The sequence below is a fragment of the Chaetura pelagica genome, unplaced genomic scaffold, assembly GCF_000747805.2.
Source record: "Chaetura pelagica isolate M959 unplaced genomic scaffold, ChaPel_1.0 scaffold188, whole genome shotgun sequence".
In the NCBI taxonomy this organism is placed as follows: domain Eukaryota; kingdom Metazoa; phylum Chordata; class Aves; order Apodiformes; family Apodidae; genus Chaetura; species Chaetura pelagica.
The window spans coordinates 1,765,202-1,783,414 of NW_009954196.1; the positions used below are offsets into that span (position 1 = coordinate 1,765,202).

The following is an 18,213-nucleotide window of genomic DNA, read 5'->3' on the forward strand; positions in this document are numbered from 1 at the left end:
GGTCATAATTTGGTTTTTTTTCTTGCAGCATGTAATACTTGCTTGTCAGTGGGCTTAAATCCCTTTTTTGTTGAGAATATTTTGAAATAAATAGCTCTTGAATTTGTTACCTGCAAGAAGCATAAGGACCAGCAGATGGTTGACATGCTTTTCCCCCTAGGCATCTGATAACTGGGATGTGAAGCTTTTTCATCTGTTGGAAACACTAAGCGAGAAGGTGAAAACTCTCAGTTGTAAATTATTTTGGTTTAATGCAAGAAAACTTTGGAAGCCTCTTACACTATTTATTCTCTTAACTTCCCCAGGAATGCATACTACTAGTAATAGGTTACGTCTTTTTGGGACATAAATGCAGCACCCTGTCAACTGGACTTCCTAAACAAGTTCTGTAGAAGATTAGATTACATGAATGTGGTCTGGGCAGCACTTTAAAAATATCAGTGAAACCTAGTCAAGCTAGTTGTTCTCTTCAATTGACAAACCTGATTAAGCAGTTTTTTACTGTGCTGTTTATTTCCTGTTCTGATGACTTGCTCACCTTCCTTTGATACATTGGTCATTATGTGCTGTGGAGAAAGAATAAGTAACATCAATTAAATCTGCAGCTAATGTGCAGATATGCATAGTTGTTAAATGCTGAGCAGACAAATGTTGCATGGACTTCTGCAAGCTGATTCCTACATAAAAAAAAAATGTGGGTAGTGTATAAATGTCACTTTTAATTATGTGCTGTCTCATGTATGAGGAGTAGGATTGGCCATATGAAGCTTTCCAGTTTATCTAGTAATGCTACCCTATTACATTTATTTTAAAAGTAGCAAACCCAGTGGTGGCTTAGCTTAATAGTAGACACAAAGGCAATTTTAGGTTAAAGAATGCATTAGTTAATGAGCAATAGCAAAGGATTACGAAGGATTTTAAATAGTAGTCCAGAACCTGCTTGTGGAGACAGTCTTATTTTACTACATTAATAGTACAGCAATTTAAAGATTTCAAGGTGTGAATTAGTAAAACGTGTACAAAATTACTTTATTTCATATTGTATTTATAGAATCTTTTTTTAAAAATGCATGCTTGTGGTTTGGGGTAGAATTTCAGTAGCTAGAAGGAAGTTGGATACAAGAAATGGTTTTGGAATGCTGATTGGTGAACTTGCATACTTTTTATTTGGCTAATAATGAAAAGTGCTTTACTATACAAATACTGTAGCTTGGTGCCCAGAATAGTGAGATAAAAGTATAATGAAAGAAAATGGGATCTGATAGGATTAACCAGCCAAAAATGAAAATGGTCTGTCTTCTGTTTTCCTTGATGGCAGTAGACAGTAAAAGGTAATGAAAACAAGCTGCTTTAGGCTCCTGTCAGAGACTAGCCAGAAAACTACTCTGTGGTGGAAAGTTCTGCTTCCAGCTTGACACCTTTTCCCAGGCTAATTTTGGTGCATACAGCTGCACCTGTCCTTGATGAGCAGTCTGGTGCTGAAAAAAAAGTATTTCTGGTTGGGTTAGTTTTTGAGGTGAGTGATGCAATCCTGGGTGAAAATCATAGCCAGGCCTTGGAGGTGAGTTGTCTTGTGCTGTTTTGGACAGCAGCTTGAAATAATGGTTAGTCTGAGTTTCATTAATTCTAGGTAGCTTTCAGAATATCTTAAGGGATTTTTTCTAGGGATGACTTATCTGACTCAGCACAAAAGTTTTACTTGTCTTCCATTGGTCCAGAAATGGACTTCCGCATAATTGTGTGAAGGGTGACCACTGACCGGGCAGTTACTGAGGCTCATTGCATTTTTTTTTTTATCTGGAGGTGCTACCTTAATCATTTTGGATGTTGTCTTGTAAGTTCTGAAATGGCATAGCCCTGCATGTGCTTTGTAGTTTTGCATTGATTCTTCCACTTTGTGGTGGTTATAATTCTGGAAGACTGACCAGAGAGTCTTTAGGATTAGCTCTTTGCATACTGAAAGCCATTTCCTGAGCAAACATCAATATGATTCTCAACTGAAATTATTTTGAAAGTTACTCTGAATTTAGGCTGAGTCTATTTGGTGTAAGTCTTTAGTGTAATGGCATTTGTAGATCAACTGTAAATACTAAATGTCACAACTGCAGAGTATTGTGAGTGAAAGTAAGCATTATCACAAAACCCAATGCTTAGTTTACTTCCAAAATATCAACAAGTTTTTGCTTGTATGCTCATTGTACATGCGCATGCAGTATTTCTAACTCCTCTAGTTAGAAGCCCCTGAAGGGGCAACACAAATTGTGGTTGTCTGCACTTGACAGTTTGTAGCATAGTAGAGATGATTACTTGGAGGAGGAAATACTGATTTAAATAATACTTTGACGTGTTTTACAGCCTTTGTGCATTGACAATCTTGATTTGTTCTGTGGGGTTTTTGCATGTGATTAAAGGAAAATAGGTATATTTGTTTCCTATCAACTTAAAATAAATGGCAGTAACACTAGGTATTCTAGATATAATTTGAAGATCCTAATTGAAGATTTATTTAGCTTTTTTATGGTATTACACTGTCATGAGCCTGTATCCCGCTTTGGACACCACAATGTCGTGAGCTGATAGCCCCCCTGGCATTGGCTCGTGATGTACACTGAAGGAGATTTGACAGATTGTTCAGCACTGCTTCTGTGAGATTGTTGGTGATCTCCTTTACAAGAGGAAGGAAGTTGTACTACTTGCCCCTCGTACTGTGTAAATCAAAGCACTATCCTAATTATTGCTGCCCTTGTTAGGCCTTCACATTTCAGTCTTTGCTGTGAAGGTGGGAACACATTAAAGCATTCTTACACACAATGCAAATTAGCTTTTGAACAGTTTTTTTCTTAATGAGCTGTTAAACCAAAGCATACTTAATTATTTTCAAGCATAAAGGTATAACTTCTCTGAAGTAAAATATAACATCATACTTAATAATGCTAAATATATAGATAACAAGAAGAAAATCCAGATTATGACAGATTGTTAGGTTTTATCAGAAGAGTTTGCCAGCTGGGATGGTGAAGGTTGAACAATGTTTTCACTTCAGATTCATTCCACTTTTCAGCAGCTTTGATAAACTGAGTAGTTGTGGAAGTCTGGAGTAAACTGTACTGTTAATTAGATGACTTCTTACTTTATTCAGCCTTATATTCCTTTTTTCTCTTAAAACTACAATGCTTAAATTGTTTTTTAAGTACTGCGTTTATATTGCTGCATTTAGGAATGTGTAGAGTCTTTGGGTCTGCTGTAGTTAGTATTTGTTTATATTAAAGTTATTTTTCTTTCACAGGATCAACTGTACAGGCACTTGTGTTAGCTGTAGGGAATGAGATTTAGTCCTCATTCCTTGCCTCTAACATTCTAGCATAGATTGCAGATTAGGGAGAGATGGTGGTAACAGCAGGAAAGCTTGGCCTTACAATAAGGCTTTGTGTTCTCTGATTTGAAAGAATGGCATTAGAATTTCAAACCTGACACAGTAGCTTCTCCAACTGAAATACAAGCTTGAGGGGGTTTGCATACAAAATGAATGTGATTTCACTTCTTTATGTTAAAGTATATTTTACATCTGTAGTACTGTCTAGAGATTTGAAAAAATAATACTTGGAATCAATCTGATTACATGTTACCACAGATAAGACTTATTTAATTTTGAAATTTGAGAACTAATATGTGTTTGAATTCTCCTGTTGGGTGCCTGAATATTTGTTAGTAGTCATTTTGCAAATACAAATAGAACTAGGTACAGTTGGCTTCTAACTGCTTGTAACAGCTGATTTCAGACTTGGAAGCATGTGATGCCTACTTGTAATGTCAGGTTTTTCTAAATAAACAGGGCCTGTACATATGTTTCAAATGATGCTTTGTTAGAAACTAATAAAAGTTTTCCTTCTGGAAATTAATTTTTAGATGTGCATATAACATAGCATATTGTATTTCTGATACAACTCTTGTTTCAAAATTATACAAGTTAGTTAAGTAAACCATTCTGGAAACAAATACAAAGGCAGCAAATCACTGAACAGCAGAACGTGAATTTCTGCATTTACTATTTATTGTAGGGCTTGGTCAGATGTTGAAGAATAAAGGGATGCAAATTGTGCCTCTATGACATGATTTGGGCCCCAAATTCAAGATGAATTAGAGGAACTCCTAGCTTCAACTTCCTTAAAGTGACTTCAAAGAACTAATTTTCTTCAATAAAAATTGAGAAACTATGTATTAATAACTCCTTTCTTCAATCAGGAAACCACTCCCAACCCTCAGCCTTCAGAAGAGGAGAAAACTGAGCCAGCACCTACTCAGGAGGTTGCTAGCCCTGAACAGTATATTAAGCATCCACTACAAAACAGGTAAATAGTACAGAAGTGTAATTGTAATTTTGCCAGAGATAAAAAAATGCCTGTCACCTTACAACCCCTCTTGCTTTCCTTATGCTTTTTAGTAGCATTTTGAGAGCTCTTGATTTTTTTTTGAGGGTTTTTGTAGTGAGGTTGCAGAGGAAAGAAAATCTGATCCTGTTTTATTATAGAGCTTATTAATGGAGTGTTGTTACAGAAGCTGAATATCTTTATAAATTTTCATAATGGAACCATGTAATTTGACAGAGCTTGGCTTCCCTTTTAGTTGGTGGCAAGCACAGCTTCTGTTGTTTTTCTCTAATACAGAGATGAAGGTGCTGGAAAACCTTCCATTCTGCCTTGTAGTACTTAAGGCGATTTTGGATGTCAGTGGTAAGGACTTCTCATTCTTATTTCTTATCAGTCTTACTCTTTCATATCTTGAATTTTTTTTTTTCTCCTATTTCAAACTGGAAGTGGTAGAAGCAGTGTTAATCAGTCAAAAATTATTTGACTTGATCATGTGGGTGGTTGATGTCTACAATAATACTTTTTTCATTATCTGTAAGAAACACAGCAGAAGAAATGCTGAAGTGCAGATGCACATGGATTTGTACTAATGTGTCACTAAAATAAAATGTAGGGCACTTAAATTTTCTTGTTTAACAAATACATGGAGCAGTAGGTAAAAGCATAGTTATCAGAAAAACTAAACCCTCTTAGTTGTGTTTAGCGTACAAAGAACAGGTATGCTTTATAAACTACTAGTCAGCTTTTTACTGAGCTATGGAGGCAATGGGGACTTTACCAAGATTCTTTGTACTTGAGAACCTTGACTTGAACTACCTTTCAGGTTGAATTCCTTTAAATGTGCACAAAAGTTACTCTAGCAGGATACATACAGTTCAAAAAGATCATCTAGGAGTTCCTTTTCTCCACGTAAACGGAACAGCTGGTACAGTTGTTAATGTTGGTAGGTAGGTGATGCCCCAAAGCGAACCTTTTACCAAGTGGCACCTTGCTCTTTTTATAAGTTTTGGATAAACACGGAAAAGTACTCTGCACTGTAGTGCTATGTGTGTCCTGTTTTCCCTTGTTGTCTTTAAACTTCATCTTTCCTCTTACTCCTCTAAACACTTCTGATTAAATTGTTGCTGACTCTACTCTACAAATGGTAGTGGGGCTATTACTGGAAAACAGGAAAACAGTAAACTTTTAAAACAGGGTTTGAAATGTCAGAAAAGCTCTCAAAACATTAGACTGACACCTGGTGACTTAAAGTACTCCATTTTAAGAAGATAAATCTAATCTAGTGCTAACCTGAGTGATTTGAAAGCTATTAAAAGTATCAAAATGAAAAATCCTGTTGTGTTAAATGCCTTATGAGATATCCTGTTCCAGCATTTTGAACAATACTTCCAGAAAGACCCATCTTTGTTTGTAAAGGTTTGATTTGTATGTGTTGAGATTTGTACTTGGCAGACAATGATGAAGTAAATTGGATAGAAAATTTCATTTAATTTTGTCTTAATGTGTACAGATTTAAAAATTTGAAGCTGTTGGTGGTTTTTTAAAGATTGACATTAGTAAGCTTAAAGCTACTTCCATTTCCAGATTTATGCTCTCCTAGTATGTGAATGACTGGGAAACTTTAATGTCATGTATAGCTTTGGAATTACATAATTGGCTTTTGTAGCCTTTACAAGTAAATTACTGGTAAGGGAGCAGTGTTCCTGTTTGAATAGTGAGAGTTGTTTTGGACCATAATTAGTCATTTGTGGTAGGGGACTGCAGTTTATCACTGTTGGCAAGGAAAAACATCCGAGGTTTAGGAGTTTAGAGTCTTAAAAATTATCTAAAACTATTTGGAGTAGTTACCTAAACGGATTGATCAAGTTGTTTGTTGTAATGGGAACACAAATACTGTTGATCTGCAAAGAACTGGATTTGAAAGCTGAGTTTCTCAGGTATCTTACTGTTGAAAATGGACTTCCATGCTAATAATCTCTTACAGTTTGATTTAGTTTGGATATAGCAAGACCAATAATTATATTGTTAATATACTTTAATTTCAAGATGTTACAATTTTATTTTGTTTTTATTTAGATGGGCACTCTGGTTTTTTAAAAATGACAAGAGCAAAACTTGGCAAGCAAATCTTCGTCTTATCTCCAAGTTTGATACTGTTGAAGATTTTTGGGCGTAAGTAAATTTTTTCAATCTGCATAATAATCCTGGTATGTGTCGCTGTTAATGCCGCAGCACTGCTTGTATTCATATGCACATGATATACATGTAGAAAATTGTATTTGTGCAGTAGCTATTTCTTAGTAACATCCATTTGTAAATTCTTGGAACCAACTGTCGCTTCCATGGACCTAAATTTTGCTAGTGGATTGAAGTGAGTCACCTGTCCCAGAATTTAGATATGCAACAGTGTCTGAATCTGGAGCATGGTACTTTTGAGAGATTGCACATTAATGGTGTCCTTGAAATAAATTAACTAGAGAAGAAACTACCTTCCTGCTAAATTGAAGGTCTGCAAAAGCATTTAGGCTCAAACAGCAAGAACTTTTCTGGACACTTGCATCAATCAAATTCAGGTGGCTTACTTGGAAGACTTTTCTTGTTGTAATGATAAAATATGGAGAAAATAAAGTGGTATGAGATTGAGGGTGAGAAAAAATGCATTATAGATTTGATCTCTCTTAGTGTTATGTGCTATGTGGAGTATTAGGGTTCTTAAGATTTTTGTTCCATGTCTTCTTTAGGATGTGATCAGTAAGGGAGAGATGGTGTTTCTTAGTGGAATAATGAGACCCATCAGTGTGACCCATTAGCACCAACAGGGAAGAAATAAATATACAGAAAATGTGGAGCAAGTATTTCAGTGGAGTGTCCTCAAAGGGGTATAGGATTCTGTGCTTCTAACCAGCTTTCTCATTCCTACTATGGGAGAATTGAGTGAACAGTAGTTACCAATCTTGGGGTATGTGATGAGCAGCTACATAGTTTGAAGCTCACTCTTGAAGTTGGTTAAGTGTAAGTCTTTGAGCTCCTATATAACCAAGATGTTCTGGGTAATTAAAAGTGCTTAATGTAGATGTAGTCAAGGGTATAAAATCAGTCACAAGCAATTGAGGGGTTCTGCCTGCATTGTGGTTGGAGTGGGAAATAACTTCGTTGTTCTGGGGAGAAAATATTATGGTAAATTTTAAGGAGGGAGGATGGTAAATCTGTACCTGGCTTTGTAAAATCCTGTGCCTGACTTTTAATTGTTAGAACATCACAGTAATTTTTCCTTTTGGTGCTGGGCCATGCCTGAATGTTAATTGGTCTTGGACTACAGGTTGTTGTGATATGTGCACTATACACATATTTCTGTCTTTTTCTGAAGTCTGAACTTAACTGCAGGAAAAAGGCATCTGTCTTCTTGCTATAGGGGGAGACAGTGTATATATTTTTTTTTCTCTGAATGGCATCGCTGTGAATTGAATTCAGAGTATATATTTTGTTGTTTCAGTCATCTATTATCTTTTGAGTCCTTATTTAAATTTGATTTACCAGATCTACAGCCTTCATCCCCAGAGTATTGTATAAATAGCAAAATGGACTATTTCTCAAAACTTTCTCTGCAGAGATAGCCTTAGAAATATAAACAATTTTCCTTATTCTGTATATGTGCAGAATACACATGCACACTGAACTTGTTGCCATGAATGTACAGGGAATTATATTTCTCATAACATTGTTAGAATGTTAGAACTAGGTTTAAAAGAAGCATTGGTGTATGAACCCAGCAAGTGTTTATAAACCAGTTTCTGTTCTGCTGCTTTAAGCCCAGAATATCTTAAAGCTTATGCTTTTATGCTGCTGAAATAGGGTTGCTTCTGAAATAATTTTAATGCTTTCTAATTTTTGTGGTTTGTTTGGTCATATGTCTTAAATTCTTTAAGAATTTTGTACTTCAAAATAATGCTTAGTTTTTAATCTTGCTTTTTTCCTTCCAATAGTTTATACAACCATATCCAGCTCTCTAGTAATTTAATGCCTGGTTGTGACTACTCACTCTTTAAGGTATGCTTGCTAACCTTTTTTCTTCAGTTATGGATGTTGATGGATGGCTTCCTGGCTAAGCAAGGAACTGTCCAAATATTTTACTTAAGATATTTAGGAACATGGTTGGGAATGTCCTAGAGGTGTGTTTTTTTAAGTAACCTCTGAAAATCAGACTGTCGCTAGTTCTGAAAATGCAAGTACTTGCTTTAACACACTTGACAGTACATTTTAATTTGTTACTATACTTGTCTTCATTCTGTATTTGAGATGTTCATGCATATAGCTAAGTCTCTAAGTTTTATATATATATTTATATACGAAATATTTTCTAGCTATGTCTTTGTTTTGACATGAAATGAGTTCAAATGTCCGAGTTTTGTGGGAGGCTGTAATGTTCTCTGGTATTCTTTAAGCACTACTAGGCAGATGCATAGTGCTCCTATAATTTTTGCACCATCCATTAAGGGCCATATTACTTATGTATGACATAGAAAATTGTATTGAACACTGCTCTGGCTGGAGTGGAGGCTTCAGCTGGAGCTCTAAATGAAATTGTAATCTCTCTGAAGCGCTTCTAACATACAGCTTCCTTTCTGGATTCAGGTAACTAAATAACCTCCTAAGGGCTAGTGCCTGGTCCCACCTTTGTATAGAAAACATAGCTACTGGCTGGCACTCCAAACTAGAGTTACACAGTTTGTAAACTCCAGAAGCTTTAGGTTGGGGGGAAAAAAGGTGATTCTTTGGTTTGGGAAGCTAACAATATTTCAGATAACTGTGAAACCCTACTAGTACATTTTAAGAAGCTGTACACCCTTCAGAAGGTAGGGTGTCTATGGATCATGCTTGTATTTTTTGCATTAATCCTAGATTTGTTTTTAAGTATGTGTATCTATTCTGGGTTTGCATTTTATCAGTCAGCCTTAATTTAATTTTTTTAATGGGTGCAACATGTACAGAATTGGCAACTGTTGCAGGCCTCTGAACAGTCTGCTGTTGTCCTTCAATTGTGACTTTGTGAGAGCTGCTCTTCAAGGTAATGAAGTATTTGAGCTCTGCAGCTGCCAGTGAGGTTGTTAAATTTAGTGAGCTGACACCACTCCATCCTGCACGTTGAACTCTTAATTAGTTTTCAGCCAAAGTTCTGTTATGCAGCTCTCTTAATAGACATTTCTTAACCCAATTTCTGTCTAGACAGTTACCTGCTTTTTTAATGACTGACTTTTGTGAAGTGCAGCGTAGCTGGTGCATATGGGAGTGGCATCTGGCTGCTTTGCTGGATCAGTGCATCCAGAGGAATTTAATTCAGTGCAGGGCAATTGGTAAGGCATGAATCAGACTGCAGCTTGCTATTAAATAGTGTTGATTTCTGTGGCCCTGGCAATCAAAACTCTCTTATTCTCACCTTGTGTATGCAGGAAGTCATTGAGATAGACTGCCAAGGGTGTCTGTTTCAGTGAAGTAACATTTATGCATAAGTGAAACCCTTGGCCAATGTTGCACTGAGTCCAAGACTTAAAATAAGAACTTCAGAATGTAGCTGCTAATTTTATCTCGTTTCATACAGGGTAAGGTGGATGTTTGACTTAGCCTGTTCCCACAGTTTTTTATGTTAAGTTGTGTATCCAAGACTTTTGCTTGGGCTGTGATTCTTCTGTACAAATAAAAATTTCTCTAAAAAAGTGCACTTCATAAGCTGTTCTGGACCTTTGATATTGGTACGAGACAGTATGTCTGGACAGGTATGTATATTAAACTATGTGCTTTTTTTCTTAAGTTGCTATTTTGGTCATCACTGGCCTTTTGGTTATTCTTTAGGAAAAATGTAGATCAAGTCCAATTTAACATCTGGCCATTCTTTGCAGGATGGGATTGAACCCATGTGGGAAGATGAAAAAAACAAGAGAGGAGGACGATGGCTAATTACACTAAACAAACAGCAGAGAAGAAGTGACCTTGATCGCTTCTGGCTAGAGACAGTAAGCACTGTGGCCTTGCAAGTTGTTACTGAAGAATCTTGCAATTGTATTTAATATTTTAACTGTTGTATTCTGTTTAGAAGTGTTAGGCTTCTAATGTCCTATAAGTTATTACCAGGCTGCATTTGAAACATTGGTTTTTCAGTAGTGATGCTCAATCTAGATGTGTTCTGTTGAATACATCCTTGTAATGGGCAGCAACAGAATTTTACAGAACAGATTAACCTTTTGTTGCTGGAATGTACAGAGTACTTAAGGAGCTACTGGGAAAACAATACTTGGTCTTGAATGGGACTCCCAAATTTAACTGCCAAAGTATAGCAATGTGTTTTACAAATACATTTACAAGTGAATAGTTTTCAGGTTTTAGCCTTGCTGAAACAAAGGAGTTTCAGATCTATTTTTTCTTTCTATATTTATCTTAACACTGGGATAGGCAGTAATAATGCAGCTTGCCTGTATACTATAAAAATACTTTTTCCCACTGCTGTTATATTTTTCAGAATAGGTTTTTTAATGGTAAATATAATTCTAGAGATTATGTGGGTTGTGGTAAATGTGTTGTAGAAAGGGATTCAACTGTACTGTCTAGGAACTGACTCAGAATACCCTAGAAGAGTCTAGTGTGATCTGGTTTTTTAGGAGGACGGATTGTAGGTGGTGCAATGCAAAGCTATCTTATCAAATCTCTGATCTTCCCTGCTTGTGAGAGGCAAGAAGGTATTGCACTCCTTTGAAAGGGAGAAGTCACCTTCAGGTTCAAAGCAAGGATGTCTGCCAGAGATACTAGGATCTTTCTAGTCACTGTAGTAGTGATTTGAAGAAAGGATTGTAAGAATTGGACTGCTAGGCAATATAACTATACATGTAAATAAATGTCTTGCTGTGTGCTTCTAGCTTCTCCACCTAAATGCCTATATGAGTCCTTCTGTCTCTTAATAGCTCTTGCATAGGAATTGCAAACATCTAGATAGTCTGTGTAGACTTAAGGCTAGAGGGTTCTGCTGTTTAACAGCAAGCAGTGGCAGAGCTCCAATACCCAGGTAACTGGGACTTTATAACAACCCTGTCACTTCTAATTCCAGTGATTGTTTGTAACCAACTTTCTCTAATAAAAATCAAAACCTCTTCCTTTATCACTCCACTTTGGAACAAATTTTTATTATAATGATCTTTACTGTTAACTAAACTTGGTTTGAGAAGACTTTTTTCCCCTTTAGAGTAGCATTCATAGCAGGTATACTGGACTACACTATCTATTGAGCATGGTAGTCATCTTTGCTTGTATGTATAGTAAGGCTGTTTATCAGTATTTTGAATATTTGTGTATGGTTTAACTTAAATTTATGGCTTTCATTACTTGATGTGTGCATCCCACAATTAATTGGGTGTGACACTTAAAGTATGTGTAGTTACACCTGATCTATTCAGTAGCACACTTTGTCCTTTTTGTATTTCCTTGACAAAGTCAGCCTTTGCAGCTCTCATGGGAACTGAAGACCTGCTTTGTGCAAAATGTTGCAAGCCTTGAATTTCCAAATGTTACAAGTGATTCTGGAAAAGTAATATGTACTGTGCAAATAAAGTAAACAAGCATCCATTTGGAGATTAATACTTAGGTATTCAGAAGGATTTTTATTTCAGCATGGACTAGATTAATCTGTCCTAACCACAAGAAATTCTCAGTTTTGAATATCTGAAAATGGCTTAGTTTACAAATTGCAAATTTAAGATTTTAAATCTCACTTTCACAGTATTTTACAGGCATCTGACCTAACTTGATCTGATGTTCCTGAAATACACTGCCTTTGCCAATTCCAAGCTTCAGTTAGAAATCTGTGGAGGAAGGATCTTGTGTTACTTGTACACTTGTATTGTTGCCCTTATGTTACACACTGTTAAGGATGACAGATTCCCATGTAAGACTCTGGGATCTCCTGAAGCTTCCTGAGAGTGTTGACAGGAAATAACACTTCACTAGATACCACTTTTTATTGAAGTTGACATCTGATTTGCCTCTGAATTGATGTACTTAAGGAGGGAAGTTGGACCTGACATAGCTGATATATTGTTCAAATAGTTCTTCACAGATTCCTCCTAGATAATTAATGTAAACAAGTAAAAATTCAGATTTATCTGCCTGTGTTAAGTGTACTTTAGAAAAAGGAATCTATTTTAATTACTACCTGAGTTTGGATTGGGAGAATAGGGTGGGAGGCAACACTATGTAAATGATCAGCTTAGTCAGAACTTCCTGCTGCTGGGACAGGAGGAGAGATGGAAAACTAAAAATAGGAGGAAGTTACCTTACTGCAATTGAGTTGAAGTTCTAAATGTTACAAATGAATGTAAAGGAAATACTGCAATAAACAGAATGATTGCTGCATTGCAAGTACCTATAAGCAGTAAAACATAATATTCCTTGGTCCTTTTGTGTAACTTGTCTATGGAACAGGATTCTGACTTGGAGCTTCTACTTTTAATGGTTAATCTTTGTTTTGTAGCTGCTGTGCCTTATTGGGGAGTCGTTTGATGACTACAGTGATGATGTATGTGGTGCTGTTGTTAATGTTAGAACTAAGGGTGATAAAATAGCAATATGGACAACTGAATGTGAAAACAGGGATGCTGTTACGCATATAGGGTAAGTAATGTGATTGATGGCTTGAATATATGAGTTACAATGCATTTAAAGCCAGCTAACTTAATAGAGAATGCACTTCAGTCAAATGTAGCCTGTGCAGAGCTACACATATATCCCACATAAGTAACTCAGTGCTAAATTACTTGTGTTATTTTGTACTTTGTTATACGGGGCTTATGTTAGTAACTTCTTTGTACTGCTATGCTACCTTTGCTGTTGTTCACAAATAACAAAAGATTACAAGCAAATCCTGGCAGAATTTTTTCATTTTACAATAAGGCACGTAGTTAATGCTTGTAGGTGGTAGAGAGATTGTGTTGCAGTACTTAGTAAATTGACTGGGCATCCAGTAACAGTAGAGCATTGGTAAATTTTTTTTCTCAGCAAAGCAATGCTTAGAAATAAGAGGAAAGGTGCTGTGGATCTTAAGTAAGCTCACAAGAATAGCCTTTGACTTGAAAAAAAACTGGGCAGTGATATGATGTGCCATGAAACTCTACAGATGCTTTTTTACATTCTTGTCTGTAAGTACAAATCAAACAAAATAATGCTGATTTTCATTAATTATTTGACATGTAATAGCATGTTCTAGTCTTCATTCCAGTAAGCAACAGAAGTTGGTCATCTCAGATCATCTGTCTGTACTATGGGAAGTGCACATTGTGCTCTGCTATTTAGCAGGTATTGCTAAAGCTAGTGAATTCCTTATGCTGTAGTATTGATTTCAAAATTACTTGCTGTTAAATTCAGTCATTGTAGGCCACAGATTTTCATTGCTTTGCGTAGGTTATCTTCCCAGCTTAGCCTGTCAGGCATAGTAGCTTGCCAACACTTTTCAGTTTATGTGAGGCTCTCTTGACACATTCCTCATTTGAACCTTTAAGAAACTAGTGGGGTCTGCCTCATACTGACAATTTTAATGTACAGTCATGTTCAGACTCAAAGGTAAGTATTTAACAATAAGCTGAGCAGTGGTACACATCTGCTAGGAGTGAATAACCTTACACCAAAATAGTAGGCATCAGAGGGCATATTTAGAATGGTATTAACTGTTAACTAAGGAGATAATGACTCCCATCAGAACTGTAAAAATAAGATTTTGCAAAATGACAGTGACTAATGTAAGTTATGTTGACTCCCTGCTGTCACCTTGCCATAACTCCAAAGACAATGCATCAGGTTTGTATTTAACAGTTAAACTGGGGTGAGCAATCTGTGCTGAACAGGCTTGTTCTGCAGTTTATAGTCAGTTTGCAGTCTAGTGCCGTTAGCAGGTAGCATCTCACTCTATGCTAAGCTAAGGTGCACAGTGTGTTTGTGTAAGATGGGCACTGCTGCTTCTTAATGCCTAAGATCTGAGCAGATTTTTCTTAAAGCTTGTGTTGGGTAGCTGCCTGTCACCAATGCCATAAGCAATTGGAGGGATGGGGGTCTGCTTTGTATCACTAGCTCAAGAAAAGACAGCAAGTCTGTACAGCTGAGGTGTGTGGTGATGAAATCACCTGAACAAAATAAAACATCAATTCCCTGGAAGTCAGTTTTTATCTTCTCAGTAGAACTGGAATTGTGGACCATGGCTATTTTATAGCTGTTTTGTTCTTACATGTGATAATATAGCTTGCTGATATTAATGATATTCTCATTAACATGGTAGAATCTGTGTTCTACATCTATGTTGGCCTATTAAATATTTTTTTGAAAGAGCTTGTCCTATTTTATATGGCAAGTAATTGTTCATACAGAACTTTAAGCTGATTTTAGATGCAATAAGTTAGAACAAGCCTGTTTGGAGTTCTTTATACCAGAGAAATGGTTTCTAAATAGGCAACTATTTTTCATGAAGGTGTTAGCAGATCTTTAAAAAAGCAAGTGTTCTGTTACTAATTCCTTCCCAAGCACTTTGCTTAAACTGTTCTATTTCTTTTCTCCAGGAGAGTATACAAGGAAAGATTAGGACTTCCTCCAAAGATAGTGATTGGTTATCAGTCCCATGCAGACACAGCTACTAAGAGCGGCTCCACCACTAAAAATAGGTTTGTTGTTTAAGAAGACACCTTCTGAGTATTCTTTCATAGGAGACTGCGTCAAGCAATCGAGATTTGGGAGCTGAACCAAAGCCTCTTCAAAAGCAGAGTGGACTACATTTGAATTTTATTTCCATCTAAGTGTTGCTAAGATTTGTGAGAAGTCTCATTTGCCTTTGTCTTGTACCTCTTTGTTCAATTTTTTTCTATTTTGGCTGAAGTAACCATTACCAATCAGAATTCTAGTACACTTCACTCCCTGAATCCATCAATGTTTTCCTGGCCCACTCTGTAATTACTATTACGAAAAAAATTGTTTATCCACAGTATTCAGAAAAGAAGTTGTATTTCTTTACCTGCAGGAAATTACTCTGTTTTACATTTGCATTGTATACAGTAACATTTTGCTGGTTTGGAAAAGAGTATGGTGCATACAGTTTTCTAGCAATTTTTTTATACAGCATCATCTTTGCTGTAACCTATGCTGATGGCTGCTAGATTAATTTATTTGTTTTCCCTATTTCATAACATTAGTGATATTTTGATTTCAGTTGTTTTTGCTCATGTAACATTTGGTGAAGAATCTGGGAATATGACAAAGGTGGAATAAACATAAATTTTGTGCATTCTTTGGAAATTTTTTTGGTTTTTTGTAATATCAAAGCTTTGCTAAAAATTTACGCATTTCAGTCAAGTCAGTGATCTGTTTGTGTGAATTCCTAAACATAACTGTGGATTTTTTAATGTAACACCATAATTTACATTCCTTACTAGAAATAGTATGTCTGTTTTTGTATCTTATGCTGTATTTTAACACTTTGTATTACTTAGGTTATTTTGCTTTGGTTAAAATGGCTCAAGTAGAAAAGCGGTCCCATTCATATTAAGACAGTGTACAAAACTGTAAATAAAATGTGTACAGTGAATTGTCTTTTAGACACCTAGATTTGTCCTTTTATTTCTCCATCTATACAGTTAGTATTTGTACCTCTTGTGACAAGGCAGTCTCCGCTGTGGCTTCTAATGTAGTGTCTTCCAAGAAGGATCAAGTTTGGAGCCTATAGTCTGAAACTTAATCTACTAGATAGCACCCTCAATCAAAGTGAAATTACATTGATGTGGCTACTGTTTTTTTCTTAGTGGTTGGCCTAATTGATCATGGTTTGCATTGTTTCTCTTTACTTTGGTTTATGCCAACCAAGAAATTTAAGGATACATAGAAAGATGTCTAGTTTCAGGTAGGAACTACTCTAAAAGCCCTTGAGTGATTCTACTTTTAATTCCTATATGAAGTACAAGTAAAGCGCAGTAGAGACATGGCTACAAAATAAAAGTATGTGAGGATCTAGCTAGTCTGCTACTACGTGTCTTACAGTGAAATGAAATTTTCATTGGCTTTGAAAGTTGCTGTAGGAGCTCAAAGTTTGCTTGGACTGTAGGATTGGGGGAAAATTTTGAAGGCCCATTGAGTTCTTAATTTGAGCACAATGTGAGAGGCTTTTTCTTTCCACTCTTTAAAGTGTGCAGCATGCAGCTAATCAATGCATTATTGCCAATTTCTTATTTTTTAGTGTGTGATGTACTTTAAGATCTTGCCAGGGCTATATAGCCTTGCTTCAGTTAAAGACAAATGCTTATTGGAGTTCTGATCTTTGTGATAACTCCTTAAAGCAAGTTATCACTTAGTAATACTTTAGTGACACTTGAATCACTGTCACAGTGAAGCTTCAGTTGAATCTGGCTTTTAAATCTGCTTGATGAAGTCACTGAAGTGTTTGTGTGCTAAGACAGAATTTAACACTTTCTTGCACATTTTATAAGAAATGTATGTCTTAAATAGCATATCAGACTATACCAAAAAAGGTATTGCATAAACTTCTGGATCTTTATTATGTCTAATAGAAAAAACAGTAGGCATCTATATCTAATCATACTATGCCTTCAGTATTGGTTATTAACCAGGATAGATGCTGGACGTGGAGAGAACTATCGGTTTGTTGTGTGCTGGTTTCTGTGGATTCTGGTATAACTGGTTGCCTGCCCTGACTGCAGGTTTTCAAAGAAAGTGGGGTTTGTTTAATAGGACCATTCATAGTAGAATATAGCAGTTCTTGCCTGATTTCCAGTTTGCTGCTTCAGCTCATAATCTTTGCAATTCAGTTAAGCTTTTTGAACTAAATTTCTCTAAATTGTTTGTTCTAGATCATCAGCCTCAAGCTGAGTAGTATTTATAAAGGCTTTGATATTTCTGGATAAGCCAGTAATGCTTGTAATTATGGGAAGGCAAAATTAATTGGCTTCCTGAGTGGCAACATGAGGTTGTCTGCATCTATGGAATTTGGGAGCACTGGGGCAAGGCTCACTAAAATTACTATAATTCAGAAACCTAGGTAGTGCTGCTCTTCTGTAAAGAGCATTGAGATTAAAGTGAGTGCAGTTTTAAGAATTTTAAGGTGTTAGTTTAGTTTAATTTCACTACAAGACTGACTGGAATATTGTTCGGGGTAGCAGCATTTTGTTCATCTGTAAAAGTGATTTTTAGGTTGTTTTGGTATAGTCTCAGGTTTTTGAGTCTGAGCCTATTAAAGTGACCAACTGACTTGCACTGTAATATAAAAACATAGGTTGATATGAGGCTCTTCACTGCTCAAGTAACAATTGCTAAGTTTCTAGAAGACTTGAGTGAAAATTAAATTACATACTTGCTTTATCAAATATGTAATTATGCCTTTAATTCATGGCAAAGGACCATAAACCTAGCTTTCTCCAACTTGAAAGTCACTTAATGCTGCATACTAATGCTCTTCTGATTATACTGGTGTAGTTTGCATTCTTATGCTATGGGAGAAAGCTGAGAGCTCTCCATTCTGCATATTAATAAAACAGCCACAGCCTCATAAGAGATAAAAAACAGTAAACATTTAAATATAAGTATCTAGTTGTGGTTCAAATTGAGTGTCATTTAGCTTCCAGCTAAATGGATAGCCACTATCTGTGTGTGATTTTAGTAAGCCTGAGAAGTCTAAAGAATATCTGAAGCATCTATTCAGAAGTGGTTTTAGATGCTAGAGAACCAGCAGAGCAAGGAAAGAAAGCAGAAGCTTGCTGTGTTCATAGAGGTATAAGAACGTGCCAAAATACAGCCAGGAAAAAAGAGGTAATGGATAGGG

At 36.1% G+C, this 18,213-nt stretch overlaps 1 protein-coding gene across 1 annotated transcript; it reads left to right on the forward strand.

Moving 5' to 3' along the window:
• Positions 1 to 4,222: 4,222 nt before the first annotated feature.
• Positions 4,223 to 15,669, forward strand: EIF4E (eukaryotic translation initiation factor 4E). The gene is made up of 6 exons (XM_010003172.1): positions 4,223 to 4,349; positions 6,444 to 6,539; positions 8,351 to 8,414; positions 10,262 to 10,375; positions 12,880 to 13,019; positions 14,951 to 15,669. Exons 3-6 carry the CDS (start codon positions 8,385 to 8,387, stop codon positions 15,063 to 15,065), a joined length of 399 nt encoding a protein of 132 aa, XP_010001474.1. The 5' UTR covers positions 4,223 to 4,349; positions 6,444 to 6,539; positions 8,351 to 8,384; the 3' UTR covers positions 15,066 to 15,669.
• Positions 15,670 to 18,213: the final 2,544 nt, after the last annotated feature.